The sequence below is a fragment of the Eubalaena glacialis genome, chromosome 5, assembly GCF_028564815.1.
Source record: "Eubalaena glacialis isolate mEubGla1 chromosome 5, mEubGla1.1.hap2.+ XY, whole genome shotgun sequence".
In the NCBI taxonomy this organism is placed as follows: domain Eukaryota; kingdom Metazoa; phylum Chordata; class Mammalia; order Artiodactyla; family Balaenidae; genus Eubalaena; species Eubalaena glacialis.
Window position 1 is genome coordinate 1,148,769 of NC_083720.1, and position 17,202 is coordinate 1,165,970.

General features: G+C 52.8%; 1 protein-coding gene and 1 pseudogene across 3 annotated transcripts in view; both read right to left on the reverse strand.

The window, feature by feature from the left end:
• Positions 1 to 7,414, reverse strand: part of LETM1 (leucine zipper and EF-hand containing transmembrane protein 1) — a 32,375-nt gene extending 24,961 nt beyond the window's left edge. For all 3 annotated transcript variants that reach the window (XM_061191835.1, XM_061191834.1, XM_061191836.1), the window contains exons 1-2: positions 7,251 to 7,414; positions 3,243 to 3,303 (exon numbers count right to left, since the gene is read on the reverse strand). In XM_061191835.1, the coding sequence (XP_061047818.1) occupies positions 3,243 to 3,303; positions 7,251 to 7,329 (140 nt within the window). In that variant the 5' untranslated portion in view covers positions 7,330 to 7,414. The remainder of the gene's footprint in view (positions 1 to 3,242; positions 3,304 to 7,250) is intronic.
• A 5,768-nt stretch (positions 7,415 to 13,182) lies between these two features.
• LOC133092528 (small ribosomal subunit protein uS12-like) lies at positions 13,183 to 13,661 on the reverse strand (annotated as a pseudogene).
• Positions 13,662 to 17,202: the final 3,541 nt, after the last annotated feature.

The window sequence follows — 17,202 nt, forward strand, 5'->3', positions numbered from 1 at the left end:
AGACAGGAGGGGACCCCACGATCGCCTGCAGGACAACGTGCCCCTCAGCCAAGACCTGGAGCCCTCGGGGCCATAGGACATCCACGTGAGGGCAGCACCTGTCACCAGCAGCTCAGCGTTTGCGCCGCGAACCTTACACGCGCTCCCGCCAAGGGAGACTTGACAGCAGAAGCAGCTCACCAGCTCCGGTTTTCCCACTGAATGGGGTTCAGCGCTTGCGGGCGGGTTCAGAACCGCCTGCTGTTTTACGGTCTGAAGCCTCATTCAAGTTGTGGGTGCTTCCTCTCTGCCTTTGTTTCTATGATAAGGGAAGTGAGAGCAGCTAGACAATGTCCACGATGTTATCTTGGATCAGAAACTCTTCCCCACTCACCCTTCAGGGGTCTGGACGTTTCAACTAAGACTGAGATTGCAGGGCTTCCCTGGTGGCACAGTGGTTGAGAGTCTGCCTGCCGGTGCAGGGGACACGGGTTCGATCCCTGGTCCGGGCGGATCCCACATGCCGCAGAGAAACTAAGCCCGTGCGCCACAACCACTGAGCCTGCACTCTAGAGCCCGCAAGCCACAACTACTGAACCTGTGCCACAACTACTGAAGCCCGCACGCCTAGAGCCCGTGCTCCACAAGAGAAGCCACTGCAATGAGAAGCCCGCGCGCTGCAAAAGTAGCCCCTGCTCGCCGCAACTAGAGAAAGCCCGAGTGCAGCAACAAAGACCCAACGCAGCCAAAAATTAAATAAATAAATAAATTTATATATTAAAAAAAAACTGAGATTGCGAAACGACTGTCAAAAAAAACTAATACAAATGAGTACCACTTACAACTACTTATCTGTGTGACTCAAGATTTCTTATACTATGCGATCAAAATAAAAAATAAAATTTCCTGGATGCTGAGACTGACATAAGACTTCAACTCTCGTCTATAATTCCTAATCTGAAGTGTGTGAGTTCAGGACGACAGCTTTACAGTTCTCACTGTTTAACTTTCTAAACACTGTGAACTTAGAAAACACTAGAGTCTCTGTTTTTTGCTGTCGTGATAACGCGTGAATGACAACAGCTCTCTGATAACACAGCTGGCTACTGAGATTAAAAAAAACTGAAAAACTGAAGCAAATGCACTGGGAAGGAAGACACAAAAAATCACTACTGTGCACTAGGCAGGCAATTAACTAAAACTGTGCTACCTTGCGAGCTAAAAACAATCAACGGATCTGTGTGAAGTGGCCAGGCACAGGAAACTGTACCCAAATCAGTAACTTCCACGCCGCCAACAATCACTTAGAAAAGATAATCAAGAGTGAGCCCCCTCAACCCCACCAAATACAGCACATCTGGGAACTGTCTTAAAGGACGTGCACGTGGCCTACATAAGGAACACGACAGACCCTTTTCCGAAAGAGAGAAAACAACTTACAGGTGGAAAGACCACGTGTGATTTTAAAAGTTAATATTCCCAAATGATGTTATGGGTTTAATGACATTCCAGTTACAATCCCTAAAAGACCATTCTAGAACGGAAATAATTCAAAAGTTGGTCTAGAAGGACTGTGGAGAAAGGAGGCAAGGGAGGCCTGGCCCCCGGCACGTGACAGGTGCAGACAGTCCCCTGCAGGAGAGGCAGGCACGCCAGCCCTGCAAGCGCCGGGGTCACTGACCCACGCGTGGCGCCGCCCCACCACCTGAAGAACCAGACCACACAGCAGAACTAACCTGTCTCAGCGCTCAGTACTTTAAAACCAGAGACTTCACACCAAAACCCAGACTTCCAGCTTCTCCTGAAAAACCCTGACAGCTGACCCTGCGGGACCACATCCTTCACGGCAGCCACGACCGCACCCCCAGGTCACTGGTCACCCGTTTCCAGCCACCCACTGGGCCCCAAGCCCCTGAAACGCCAGCCGCCGATTACAGAGTTCACTTAGAGCTCTGAAATCCAGAAAAGCACACTTCAGCAGAGTAAAGATGTTCTACACTCATACGTTAATGCCTCCACATCATAAAAAGAGGTTTCGTGGCGACAAAGTCTGGCGACTATCAGAAGAGGAACCTAATTAAAATCAAAGCCCAGAGCTGGCTGGGAGCACGCTGGCAGCAGGTGGGGGCCTGCAGAGGCTGCTGCTCGGAGGGGCTTTTGAAAATACTTTGTCGTGTCCCCGCCAAACACTGCCCACGCGCCCATTCCCCTCCACGAAGACACCTGCTCACGGGTGGAAAGGCTGGGCCCAGCTGCTCATTTTAGGACTATGTAAGAGCCAGAAAACTGGAAATACGCTTACACACACTTTTGCTTTAACAGCAATCAAGTTTTCATGTGCAGCTTGTGTACTGTTTGTTTTAAGGAATTAAATCTGTCCCAGGTAGCATCCTCCAGAAAAGTTTCATAGCCAAGATGAGGCAACAAATCAACAATCTCAAATGAATAAGAAAATCCGAAGAGCCCACAGCTCCATGGACAAGGGGTCGTAAGGGTCCAACACTCTCACACAGGAAGGATCGGGGGTGTCGAGAGGCACGAGCTCCACTCCAGGCACCCGGGGCAGGTGGACATGGACCCGGTGCCGACAGCAGTCTGGGTGCCCCACCACACAGGTGAGGGCGTCAGGAGACTAAGCTCAGGGGCGTGGGCAGGGATGATGGCTGGCGAGGAGAGTACAGCAGCCCCGCGGGAAGCTCAAGTCCATGGGTGACAGTGGACAGAGGAGTGTGGGTGCCACTCCCTCCAGGAAGCCCTCCAGCCTCTCAGCAGTACCACAGACCTCCCACCACACTCCAGATATGTCCCCAGGACCAGCAGGGCAAGCCCCATGGCCAGCGATCGATCCACATGGTCTTCTCTGAAGGACCGAGCGTGGTGCAAGGGAGGGTTTGTCTGTGTGTTCATACGAAAAGCCACTGGAAATGGCAGCTGTGTGAGTGTGGAAAAGACTCAGTACTGTATGCAGACTGTGGTTACCACTGCGTGTTTCAAAAAACAGATACGTAAGGAAAAAAGACCAGAATAAAATACACCAAAAGGCTAACAATTTCTGTAAGAGGTACTGGGATTACGAGTGTTTATTTTCCCAATATTCACTAATGTACGTGGTTACATATTTCAAGATGAAAAGATACAGGTTTAAAAGAACACAGAGCAGGAACGTAGGCTATACCACCTCCCCAAACCGAGAGTCGCACGTCACTTGAGCACTTTCAAGCCCCCACCTTCAAACAGGCAGAGGGTGACGTTTATCTACTTACACGCAGCTCGTCAACCCTGCGGTGCTGGCACAACTGAGGCAGGCACAATCCCCCACACGACCTGCGATTAAAACAGAAAAAACAAAGTCAGCCTCAAACCAGGAGCTTCACACTGGCACGGTCTTTTGTAGGCTAAGTCTCCGGAAGCTGAGCGAAGGCTCTGCCCCAGCTGGAACGCGGTGTCTTGGAGGCAGTCCCTGGGCCCACGCACCCCACCTGGGGGCCCAGGCCCTGGCGGCCCTTCAGGCCTCCCCAGCTGGGACCACCCCCCCCCAGCCCCGCCTGCCTCTGGCGGGCAGACGCAGGGCGCACGTGATCCCCAGCACACAGAGCAAGCCAGGGCCCCGTCCAAATGTCCCAACACGCCCCCTGCCCACACGAGCGGTGGGGGCCGTGAGAACTGCCAGGACGACCGACGCCAAGAGTGAACCAGTTCTTGGATAAACAGTACTGAGGAGTGCGCGGCACGTTTTCAGGATTTTCACGCGGTTTTGATGCTTTCTCTAACGCTAGTTCTCAAGCCCTTCCTCCAGCTGAGGCGGATCCACCTTCCTTGTTCCCCCAACAGAAGCCCCCCACCTCGAGCCCTTAACTCAGAAACGGGCCCCGCGGCAACCAGACCAGCTGCCGCAGCGCCCAGAGCCCCCTGGCCTGCCTGCCCCCTGCACGCCGCCCTGCCAGCCCCTTCCCATGCCCTCCCCACTCTGAAGGCCTGCAGAGCAAACCGGGGGTGGGCTCCAGGCTCTGCCCGCCCCGGCACAGAAGGTGGTGGGTGTGCCACCCCCTCCTCCTGAAGCCCTTCTGTTGTCTCTTTCCTGACAACCACCCTGAACTCTGACCCCAGCTGGGTCTCCTACAACTCACTGCTACCCTAACTCCCCAGAGTTAGTCCTGGGCCCACAAGACAGCCCCCACTTCAAACGCCAGATACAAGTGGGGTCCCCAGGCTACCCACACTCCTGCCAACTACAAATTCGGGGTATCCATGACCCTCTCAGTTTTGATAATTTGCTAAAATGGCCCACAGAACTCAGGGAAGTACTCTATTCACTACTGCAGTTTATCATAAAGGATACAAATGAACCGCCAGGTGGAAAAGTATATAGTGCAAGGTCTGGGAGAGTCCTTGGGCACAGGAGCTTCTGTCCCCATTGACTGGCATGTGTCACCAACCCAAAAGCTCCCCAAGCCTCCCTGTTCAAGAGTTCCTATCTTCACTGCCTAGGCATGATTGATTACATCCTTGGCCACTGGCAACTGAACTCCATCTCCAGACCCCCTCCCCTCCCTGGAGTTTGGGTGTGGGTCTGGAAGGTCCAACCCTCTAATCACAGGTACCTCATTAGCATAAACTCTGGGGTGTGGGAAAGGGACTCATTATGAATAACAAAAGATATTCTTATCATTCAAGAAATTCCTAGGGTTTTAGGAGCTCTGCCAGGAACCCAGAATGGGGCAAAAGAGACCAAACTTATTTCTTCCTATCCCATACCTTTCTTCACCTGGCTTCCAGGACACCAGGCTCTCTGGGGTCTCCCCCCTAAGCTGCTCCAGGCAGGATCCTCCCTGCCCCATCTCCAGATCCTCCCCAGGCACTCCGTACCTGAACACCTGTGGATACACGAGACCCAGAAGTCCGACGGGCACCTCGCACTCAACAGCTCCAGGAACTCCTGGCTCCCCCAGCCTGCTCCTCCTCAGTGCTCCCTTGTTTCAATAATGGTCAGAGGCCGGGCCCTCTGCTCTCACACCCAGTCCCTGGCAAATCTGGTCAGCCCACCTCTACAAGTCCCAGCCCACTCCCAAGTCCGCGCCACACATAGCAACTTCCTCCCAAAGAGTACAGGGTGCGAAGGGCAGGAAGTAACTCTGGAGAAGACACCACCTTAGCCCAGTGATCGAGGTCAGCACAGCCATGGTCCTACACCTGCAAGCACCCTTGACAGATGTGATAAGAAGGACACACTTCACCTCTGGGGTCTTCCTCCCCAAAACCCTTAACCCCGGTCTAACCATGACAGAAACGTCAGACAAATCCCAATAGATGGGCATCCTACAGTATATCTGACCAGTCCTCCTCAAAACTGTCAAGGAGAGTCTGAGAAACTGTCACAGCCAAGAGGCCAAAAAGAAATGGTGACTAAATGTAATGGGGTGTCCTGGATGGGGTCTTGGGACAAAAAAAGGACATCAGAATAAAGTATGTGCAGAATAAGGGAAATCTAAATACACTGTGGACCTCGGTTAATAACAATGTATTAACGTTGGTTTACTGATTATGACAATGACCCAAATTGATGTAAGATGTTAATAATGGGGGAAATGTGCTCCAGAAAAGGGCTGCCACACCCAGCTGGGAGCATCATTTCCAAGGGTTCAGGAACTGGCTCCCCACGGTCCAGCCCTGGGTCTTGCAGGCTCTGGATGCCCTGTAGGTCCTACAGCCAATCAGCCGTCTGACCAACACTCAGCCCCTTAGTGTCTGTATAAAGAACAGTGCTAACTACGGGACACACCTGTGTTCCTGGAATGATACAACCACAAAACAAATTCAGCTGATTTTTAAACTGCAAACATGCTACAGAAACCTGTGTGGCGGGGCTTCCCTGGTGGCTCAGTGGTTAAGAATCCGCCTGCCAATGCAGAGGACACGGGTTCGAGCCCTGGTCCGGGAAGATCCCACATGCCGCGGAGCAACTAAGCCCGTGTGCCACAACTACTGAGCCTGCACTCTAGAGCCCGCAAGCCACAACTACCGAGCCCACGTGCCACAACTACTGAAGCCCGCGCGCCTAGAGCCCGTGCTCCGCAACGAGAAGCCACCGCAGTGAGAAGCCTGCACACAGCAACGAAGAGTAGCCCCCGCTCACTGCAACTAGAGAAAGCCCGCACAGCAACGAAGACCCAATGCAGCCAAAAATAAATAAAATAAATTTTAAAAATATATATATCAAAAAAAAAAAGAAACGTGTGTGGCCAAAGTATTTTTATCACCATACTTCAGAAGCAAGAGATATAGAGAGCCCTGACAGCAGAGGGAAGGACTAAAAGCTGGACTGGGCACCCAGACTATCGTTCACACAGGAGTGCTTGCTGTTTCATGCCCTTCTCCTGGCTCCAAAGGTCTAAGCAGCTGATCAACCAATATTGTTAAAAAATGACAAGAACCGTGTCATCCAGGGTGCCTCTACAAACTGTGAACACCTTGAAATACATAATTTTACTTGACAACCTCAATCTCATAGGACAAATAACAAGCCACAAACTCAGAAACGTTAACGTAAAAAGAGACATGGAGTGAGGGTCACTGCAGGCGCCCTACATGCGGGCCCCTAAGAGCCCCGCGTTATGTGTGATCTCCGTGTCACAGCTAGGGTCACTGAGGCTCCAGGTACAGCGGGACCTGCCTGAGGCCACGCGAAAAGGCCTGGGGACCCTGCACGACGCCCGTAACACCATAAAGGTATCGGTCCCAGGGACGTCCGTCCTGTCCTGCAAGCCGGCAGGGCCTGCTCGCCAGTGTGTGCCAGACCCCGCCGTGCCCCCCGCCATCTCTAGAGCCCCGAACGTGGCCCGAGGGCAAGAACGTCCTCGCGAGTGGGCACCAGGTCCACGGGTCTTAACCACGAGAGGAGCGCCGACACCGTCCCAGGGCTGGCTGTCAGCGCGCTCCCTTCTAAACTTTCCCAACCCCGCTCCCGACGCAGCGGCCGGCGGCAGGGCGACTAAGGTCACGGCACGAATGAGTCACACGCGGTCCCCGCGGGCACCCACGGCCCGGGCGCTCCCCACCCCCGGCGACCGACCGGCCAGGGCGGGGCGGACGAGCAAGGCCGCGCAAGGCCCCTCCCGGCGTGACCCCGGCTCCGGGCTGGGTCCGAGTGCCGCGATCCACCCAGCGGGGAGTCGCCCGGACCTGGGGGTGGCGGGGGGCCAGCCCCGAGGCCCTCCCCGGTCCGCCCAACACGGCCCCGGCCCCGCGTCGTCGGCCGAGCGCCGGCCGCTTACCCCTCGGAGCGGCGGCGCGGGGCGGCGGGAGGCAGGCGGGCCCCCGGCCTCGGCAGCTCCTCAGTAAAATGGCCGCCATGTGCCCCGCGCGGCGGCCGCCGGCCTTCTGATGCTGCTGCGCCTCCGCCCGCCCGCGGAAGGTTGAGAACGGCGGTTGGCTGCAGGCGGCTGGCGCTCAGCTCAATGACCCGGCACCGGCGGCGGCCATGTCCCGGCACCGACGTCCGGTGGCGCGGGGCGGGGCGGCCTGGCCGCCGCTCCCATTGGACCCTTAGGGCGCCCGGCGCCGGCCAGGTGAGGGGCGGGCCCGCGCCGCCGCGGACTGCTCGTCCCGGCGTGCCCCGGGCGACTGCCCCTGCAGCGCGCTGCATTCTGGGTCGCGGCTCGACGCTCGGCCCCGCGTGCTGGCCGCAGGCACTCGGGGAGCCGGCGGCGCATGCGTGCTGGGCCCTTCCGCGTCCGGGCGGCGGCGGCTGCGTGAGGCTTGGCGTGCGGCGGGACCGAGCCCCGCACCGACTGGCGGCAGATACCTCCGGGACGTTTGGGGACCGTCCCCGCCGGGGGCTGAGGGGCGTCGGCGGCCGGGCCTCTCTGGCCGAGCCCCCGGTCGGCCTCCGCCGCGTCCCGGGCCGCCGCTCGCAACACCGAGGGCCCCGGCTTCCGGGCGGTGCCCCCAGTGCCGCTGACCGCTCGAGCGTCTGCTTCCGGGTGGGAAAGACCCGGCAGCCGTGACCTTTGGGCCCCACCTTCCCCTTCCCTAAATGCGGTCACTTGGTCGTGGAGGGTCGATGAGGTGACGCAGGGAAAGCAGGCTGGGGGCATGTGGGGCTCGGCGGCTTGTGGGGCCCCGTGGTCGCCTCCCCAGCAGGTCAGGCCCACCGGCCTGCACCTCAGTCCTTCCCCGGGACTCCGCACCCTGCTTCCCACCCCCCGGCCTTTGCCGCTCTCAGGCCCTGCTCCGCCTGGAAGTTCTTTGCAGTTCTTCTCGCGCCCTCTGCCTGTCTGTCTTGTTCGCGGATGTGACCCCAGGGTACTGCTTGGCGAGGTCCTGCAGTGCACACTCAGCGCGCATGTGTGTTGTGCGGTGCCGGAGTGTGGAACTCCTGATCGCAGCAGGCGCCCGTCTTCAGGGGCTGCTTGGATGGCAGTCTCCCTAGGAGGCTCCCGCAGCACTCAGCCCTCATTGTCTGGAGGAAGTAGCCTGCCTGCGGTGGCTTTCCTGAACCTGCCTGAGCCAGAACTGCCAGGTGCTGGACCGGGATAGGCCTAGAGTCCCCGCCTCAGGTGGCGCCGGTCAGTGCAGGGCACTTTGAAGATGACATGAAGTGCCTGTATTGGCCCTGGGCAGTGAGCGCTGTAGACTTAGAATGCAGGGCTAATCTAAGCTCACAGATGCCTGAAACCCAGGCCTCCACTGCCAACAAACCATAAAGCCAGGCTCCTACCCGTGCCTCGGGAGGGGGAGGGGAAGGGAGGGTCACAAGGAAGGACAGTCCTTGGGCTAGGCCTGAGCCAGGGCCAACAGGCGCTCAGGGTTAGACAGGACGGGACTTTTAATGCCCAGAGTGTAGGCGTATGCTGGTCTTAGTACTAGTAACTGACATTGGCCCTGAGCTCCTGAGGGCTCTGTCCCAAAGCTGTCGAGGGGCAGAGAGGGAGGCCCTACAGGGGGCCCGAGGATCAAAGCTGGTCCCTGATAATGCTTCAGGGTTCCAGCTGGCCCGACACAGGGCAGAGCAGGAGGCAGTGACCGACCAATGGGCATGAGTGTCCGTCTGTTTGCAGGACTTTGAATAGCAACACTGCTCACTGCCCTTGGGTGACTCACCCCTGGCCCAGCCAGGTGGGGTGGGAAGGAGAAACCAAAAATCAGGTCTTTGTAGAGCGGTGAGGGTGCTGTGTCTGGGGCTTCTGGGCAACCTGGGCAGGGTGGAGTTTTAGAGAAATTCATTTTTCAACAATCAATAACTTTATTGGGTTATCAGAAGAACATATGCTCGCTGTAACCATTCAGGTCTATAAAAATAAGTATAAAGAAACGAGTAGAAATCTGGCATCCTGCGAGCTTGTCACGCACACCCTTAAAGCCAGATGAAAGGCTGCATTCCTGGCCTGCGTCCCTTCATGCAAGAAGAACGCAGTACAAGAACGCAGAATCATGATGCAGCAAGTTTGTTTTAAAATTATGAACTCTTTCTGCCTTTTTTTCCCTCTCTTTTTGGGGGGCTCCCTTTTCCTCTTCCCTGTGCTCCCCACATACTGTACATAAACTTCCATAGTCACTGCGCATTTACACAAGTGACAGAGTCGAGAGAAACAAGGTGGGATGTCCAGGCAGCACAAATGCCCCAGTTAGGGAGGTTAGAGAATCGGGTTAGGAATCAGGTTAAGGAGTCAGGTTAGAGATCACGTAAGGTTAGGGATGAAATTAGGGACCCGATTAGGGGGTTCAGATTATAGATCAGCTTAGGGAATCAGGTTAGGGGTCAGGGTACCAGAGGAGGCCTGGGCAGGGCTGTGTGCTGTGCTCCAGCCACGCCTAGGTGCAGGGCAAACAGAACTGGACTGGACCATGTTGGGGTTTGGCCCAGAGGTGTGATGAAGGAAGAAAGGGACAGTGGGGACAAGGTGTGTGTGCAATAGAGTGGCTTATATAAGGCTTGACCAGGAAGCTCAAACTGGGGAGGAGGGGAAGGGGGGAGGAGGGGAAGGGGGGAGGAGGGGAAGGGGGGAGAAGGTGGGGGCGGCCTGGGACAGTGGAAGGTGGCAGGATCATCGGCCTGTGGGGCCTGCTGGGCCTGAAGGGAGTTTGGAGTCAGGTACCAGAGCAAGTGAGCTGGCCAGAGAGGGATGCTTACAACAGGGGTGGTGGGCGTGGCTTGAACCTGTGGGCCGAGGCAAGGGGTAGGGTGTGAGCCCAGGAGAAGAGCCCGAGGTGAGGCTGGAGGGCAAGGTCCTTGAGGAGAGGGGCCAGGTGCCTTTGAGCACCACGGGGAGGGGCGTGCCTTCCCCCAGCAGCCTCAGCCAGGTTCGTGCATGGAGCGCACCCTGATCAAGCAAGATGGTGGCTGTGGGCTGGATGTGGGAGGGACATGCATTTGAATCTTGAGAACCCAAGGATGGGGTCCATGGACCAAGGTTGTGCCTACTGGTTCCTCACAGCAACACCCACCCTCTCCTTGCCTCTTCATAGCGGAACCCTGGGTTTACTGAAAAATCTTTTTGCAAACCTTTAAAAGTTTTAATATTAAAATTAAAATTAATGTTACTTCAATGTGTGTGTAGTGAAGTGGCCACGTCCCAGGTGTACAGTCTGAAGCGTTTTTCCACTGTACACACACCCATGCCGCCCTCACTCCAATCAGAGCAGAAGACTGCCAGCCCTGCAGCAGCCTCCCCATCCCCCCCCCGATGTACCCCCTTCTCAGAGATAAACTCTACTACGACTTCCACCTCAAAAATCACTTCTGCCTGTTCTTTCACTCTATATAAATGGAATCAAATTGTGTGTACTTTTCTTTTAATCTGGCGGCTTTCACTTAGCATCATGTCTATGAAATTCATCAGCACGGTGGGTAACGTTAGTTTGCTGTTCGTCATTGCTGTGCAATGCCCCATTGTATGACTATACCACAGTTTATCAATGCTGTGGTTGACGGACCCTCCATTTTTGGCCATTCTGACTAACATTGCCGTTAATATTCTCACACGTGGCTTTGCTGCACACACGTATGCCTTTGATAGTAGAACTGCTGGTCAGAGGGTGTGCTTAAGTTCAACGTTAGTAAGTACTGACAGGTGGTTTCCAGGGTGTTCCTACCAGCTTACCCGGCCACGTCCCTGCAGACCCTGGTGCTGTGGTTACTGTGATGGTAATCACTCCCGAAGGTGGGGGCCTAGGGTGGCTTCGTTTTGCATTCCTTTCATGACTAAGAATTTGGAGGCACTTTTTCATATGCGTTTGAACATTTGGACCTCCTCTTTCATGGAGTGCCTGTGTAAGGCTAGTTTTTTATCCCTTTCTCCATTGGGTCCTCTGCCTTTTTCCTTTTGATTTGTAAGAGTTCTTTGTATACCCTTAGATTATATGCATTTCAAGCATTTTCTCCCATTCAGGATTACCTTTTAAATTCCTAATGGTGTCTTTTGATGAAGAGAAACTCTTGATTTTAATGCTTTAATATCTTTTTTGGTGAATGCTTTTTGTTTTTTGGTTTTGGGGTTTATTTATTTATTTATTTTTTATATGGTGAATGCTTTTTGTGATTGAAGAAATCTTTGTTACCCCAAGGTCCTGAAGATATTTTCATGTTTTATTCTAGAAATTAATTGTTCTCTCTTTCACATTTAGGCTTATGATAATTTGGAATGGTGTTTGTTTTGTGTGTTGTGAGGCAGGGATCAAGGATTATTTTTCCCCTCTGGTTACAGAATGGATCCAGCACCGTTTATTGAAAAGACCATCTTCCTTCCCCTTCTGTAGGCAGAATAATGGTCCTCAAAGATGTCCACATTCCATCCTAATTCTGGAATTTGTGATTATGCAACTTTACACAGAAAAAGGGATTTTGCAGAAAAAGGGATTATATGAAGGATCTTCAGATGCAGTTTGCTCTGGATTATCCAGCTGGGCCCAATGTAACCATGAGCGTCCTTAGGAAGGGAAGGTGGAGGAAGACGTGAGGGGCAGAGGGAGGTCTGACCACAAGGAGGAGATCAGAGTGACACGGTATGAGGGGACTCAAGCAGCCATTGCCAGCTTTGGAGATGGAGAAGGGGCCTTGAGCCAAGGAACGCAAGCAGCCTCTAGAAGCAAAAGGCAAGGAAATGAATTCTCTCCTAGACCCTCCAGAAAGGAATGCAGCCCTGATGACACCTTGATTTTAGCGGATTTCTGACCTACAGAACTTTACGATGATAAATTTGGGTGGTTTTAAGCCACTAAGTTTACAAGAATTTGTTACAGAAGCAAATAACTAATCTGTCCCACTGAATTACACTCGCACTTTTGTTATAAATCAGGTGGCCACGTGTGCATGGGACTCTATTCTGTGGCTTTTTGATAACCTGAGCCAATACCAAGTGGTTTTAATTACTGTAGCTTATATCTTGGCTTGAAATGTGCTGTCAGACCTGCAGCTTGTTCTTCAAGCTTGTTTTGGATGTTCTTTTTTTTTTAAATCAGATTTTAGAAATTAATTTTTAGAACACATATTAATAGCATTCATATATGCAATATAACTTAAGTAGTATTTGTTTTTTTGTTTTTTTTTGGTTGCGCCGGGTCCTAGTTGCAGCAGGCGGGCTCCTTAGTTGTGGCATGCAAACGCTTAGTTGTGGCATGCATGTGGGATCTAGTTCCTTGACCAGGGATCAAACCCACATCCCCTGCATTGGAAGGCGGATTCTTAACCACTGCACCACCAGGGAAGTCCCGCAATATAACTTTAGAAGTTTTATTATCACTTATTTGATAATGCTTCCCTGTAACTTAACATGCCAATTAAGCTTAATTAGTTTAAAATCTCTCTTTGAGATGTTTAAGGGGCCCTCTGAAAGCTGGATGTTCTTGATGTCCTTTGATGAACGGAAGTTCTTCATTTTAGTACAGTCACATCTTTCCTTTGATAGCTAACAGGTTTTTCCCCTGTCCTTTTAACAAAATCTTCCCTGACCTAACGTCAGAAGGGTATTCACTTATATCTCCTACCAAAAGATTTAAAGATTTTCTTTTACTATTTAAGACCTTGATCCATCAAGAGTTTCCAGGAAATTTTGCATGTAGTGTGAGGTACAAGCCCAACTTCATTTTTCTTACCCTACAGATAACGCAGCATTTTCCCAGGCCTCCTTACTGAATGGTCTCTCCTTTCCCCCAATCGGCCGTGGCCCTCTGTCATGTACCCAAGTTCCGTCTGTCCTTCTCTTTTTTTTTGGCATATGGAAATTTATTACTATCCTGCTTTCATCATCAAAACTTATGATCTTGGTCTTTCCTTCTTGCCTTTGTATAAGGCCAAAAGAGAGACATTGGCTACTTTGACAACCTTAAAGTGGACTCCAGGTATGTCACCAACAGCATGACCTTTGTGACCAAATCCAGCAACCAGAACTTCATCATTTTCCTCAATAAAATTCAAACAACCATCACTGGGTACAAAGGCTGTGATTTTTTTTGCCATTCTTGATTAGCTGAACCCTGACACACTTCCTGATGGCAGAATTTGGCCGTTTGGCTTCAACCCCTACTTTTTCAAGCACAGTTCCCTTGGCATGAGAAGCACCTCCAAAAGGGTTGGCCTTCAGGGCTGTGCCCAAATGGGCTTTCTTGTACTGTTTATCATGCCACTTCTGGTCTTGTCGGTGGCTATGGAGCTTCCTGGCAGTACGAAGACCGTGACAGTTGCCCATCCTGTAGGTGCCACGGGTCTGAGCGAAAGCTGTCCTACTCTTTCATTGGTCAGCTGTTCCCTGTACCACTACGCCGCTCATGGTGGGTCCCCATCAGAGGCACAGCCACCTGGAAGCTAAGGAGCACCCTGCATGAGACCCACACAGGTCAGTGTATTCACACGGCTCTTTTTCTTTTTTGGATAAGTGGGCAAAAGAGTGATATTTGGATTGCTATTGTTTAAGTCCACTGTCTCTTTCCTTCCTGCCTGCCTCTCTGGTTTGACTATGAAGTGCTTACGTGTGGTTTGCATCCCAAGAGGCTGAATCCTGCTTGGGGCTCACTGAGCTTCTTGGATGTGTAAGTCAATGTTTTTGTCAACTTTGGAAAACTTTTGGCCATCATTTTGGCAAATATTTTTTTTCTGTCCCATTTCTACCTTTTTCTCCTTCTCAGATTCCAACACACGTATGTTAAACCCTTTAATATTGTTTGCCAAGTGCCTGAGACTTTATTTTCTTCAACGTTTTCCTCTCTGATTGGATAATTTCTTCTTCAGATTGGATAATTACTGGGACTTCCCTGGTGGCACAGTGGTTAAGAATCCACCTGCCAATGCAGGGGACACAGGTTCGTTCCCCGGTCTGGGAAGATCCCACATGCCGCGGGGCAACTAAGCCTGTGCGCCGCAACTACTGAGCCAGTGTGCCATGACTACTGAAGCCCACGTGCCACGTGCCAAAAAAAGATTGGATAATTACTATTGGTCTGTCTTTTTTTAAAAAATTTATTTATTCACTTATTTATTTTTGGCTGCATTGGGTCTTTGTTGCTGAGCGCAGGCTTTTCTCTAGTTGCGGCGAGCGGGGGCTACTCTTCATTGCGGTGCGCGGGCTTCTCATTGCGGTGGCTTCTCTTGTTGCAGAGCACAGGCTCTAGGCATGCGGGCTTCAGTAGTCGTGGCACATGGGCTCAGTAGTTGTGGCTCACGGGCTCTAGAGCGCAGGCTCAGTAGTTGTAGCGCACGGGCTTAGTTGCTCCGCGGCATGTGGGATCTTCCCGGATCAGGGCTCGAACTCGTGTCCCCTGAATTAGCAGGCAGATTCTTAACTACTGCGCCACCAGGGAAATCCTATTGGTGTGTCTTTAAATTCACTGACTCTTTCTTCTGTCACCTTCAATCTTCTGTCAAGCCCATCCAGTGATTTTGTCATTTCAGTTATGTACTTTTCATTTCTAGAACTTTCATTTGTTTTTTTTTAACAGCTTCCATTTTTTCTATTGAGATAGATTCCTTTTCACTCACTAGACCTTTTCACTCACTCACTAATTTTCTTTGAATTATTGAATATCTCAAAACAATCACTTTGAAGTCTTTATCTGTCAAATCTAATAACACTGGGCTCAGGGGTGGTTTCTATTGACTGCTTTTTTCCCTTGATTTTGGCCACATTCTCTCTTTTCTTTGCATGCCTAGAGACTTTTTATTGTATTTTGGTTGTTGTGGATGATATGTTACAGTCTCTAGATTCTGTTATCTTTCTCTGAAAATGAAAACATGTGCTTTCCAAGGCCAGATCACCAGAGACTGAAGCTTCTGCCTTCCTCTCCTTTGGATTCCTGCTCTGGGGGAGGCCAGCCCCCATGTTAGGAGGACACTCGAGCAGTGCGCGGAGAGGCCCAAGTGGGGAAGAACTGAGGCCTCCTGCCAATGACCAGCACCACCTGAGTAAAGCATCTCAGCAGCCCATCCACAGCCCCAGTGAAAACGTTATTTTTTTTTTATTTTTTGAATTTTTTTGGCCTCACCACGCGGCATGCGGGATCCTAGTTCCCCAACCAGGAATCGAACCCGTGGCCCCTGCAGTGGAAGCGTGGAGTCCTAACCACTGGACTGCCAGGGAAGTCCCCCCAGTCAAGCCTTTAGATGATGGAAGCCCTGGGTGACATCTTGTCTGCAACCTCATGGGAGACCTTGAGCCTTGAGCCAGAACCTTCCAGCTCCCCGACTCCCGAATTCCTGACAAAGCAATTGCATGCGATAATCAGTGTTCACTGGCGTTTTGAACCACTGGGTTTTGGGGTCATGTGATATGCAGCAGTAGGTAGTGAGACAGGGTGAGACTGGAGGATGTCTTGCTCCCGGGTGCAACCCCAGTTCCCAGGGCATGGGTCCTGGTGTCTCAGCTGCTCAGCCAGGGACGTTCACAGGGCTTGATGAGGCCCCCACTCGGGCCAGGCCAGAGCTCCCACAGCCGTTGTTTTCTGGTCCGTCCGGTGTCCTCACCCCAGCCAAGGGCAGTGGAACATCTTAGACCCCCCTCTACACACTGGCCTCTCCTCCAGTGTCCTCCCCACCGATTCCAGCCGCGTCACTGGCCCTCGGCTCAGTAGTATGGGCTGCCCCACTTGGACTCTGTCCCTCTGTGCCAGGAGGGGTAGAGAGCTGGGTGGGCGGGCAGGGGGCGGTCAAGGCGTGCCTCATAAAGTTCTCTTCCCCGGGGAGCGCAGTCCTGCTCTTCCCTTCCCCCACCACCTGAAAACAGTTGCCTCATCTCTTTTGTCCATGTTATGGTTGTTTACAGTGGGAGGTGCAGTCAGGTCGCAGCTTCTCTGTTATAACCCACAGCAGAAGTCTCAATCAGATTTGCTTTTTAAGAGAGTCTTCTACATTTGTGGGAAAACTGGTGAGCTCTGACTCAAGTCTGGGATTTAGTTAACGGTAATGACCAATTTTGGTGTCTTAGTTTTGACAAAGCTGTGGAAATGTAAGGTGTTGACACTAGGGGAAGCAGGTGGGGGGGACTCTATACTATATCTGCCTCTTTTCTGTAAATGTAAAATTGTTCCAATAAAATAAATAAAAAGGACCTGTCTGGCTGGGCGGCAGGGGAAGGAGAGTGGCTCCTAGTGGCCATTCCTGCTGTTCCTGGTCAGTCCCCAACTCAGGCTGGTGAAGCCCCTCATCTGTCCAGAACAGAAGTGGTCCAAAGCGCTCCGCAAGCTGTTACCAGCGCTTATATCTCTCGCCGCAGGCCCAGGACTTAGGAAGAACTTTTATTTTCTCCTTTCTGCTGTTTTGGGTTTTAATTTCATGCAATTTTCACAATTAGAAAAAGAAGCGCTGCTTTAGCACAAAACAATGTTTCTTTAGCCAAAGCCTGAGCGAGTGGTGAGCGCTGGCGGAGGGCCCTGCCCTGGCTGGTCCTGGATCTGGGCAGTCCCTTGGAGAATGGGGGTGCAGGGGCCACAGGCGGGGTGTGGGGCAAGGTGGAAGTCACCCGTCTTCTCACCATCGCTCTCTGTTCTTAGGTGTCCTTTCCTTCCCTCCGAGAGACCCGGAACTGCAAAAACCGAGCAGCCCGCCTCGCCTGGCCGCCGGGTGGAGTGCAGTCGGGGGCGGTCGGGGGCGGCGGGCGTGGCTTCGCGGCGGGTGGCCAATGCGGGGGCGGGACTGCGGGGGGCGGGGCCAGGGCGGAGGGAGCCAGGTCCCTAACCCTGTAGCGCCAGCTGCTGCCGCGCCTGGCTCCCACTGTCCCCACCCTGCGGGTTCCGCAGGAG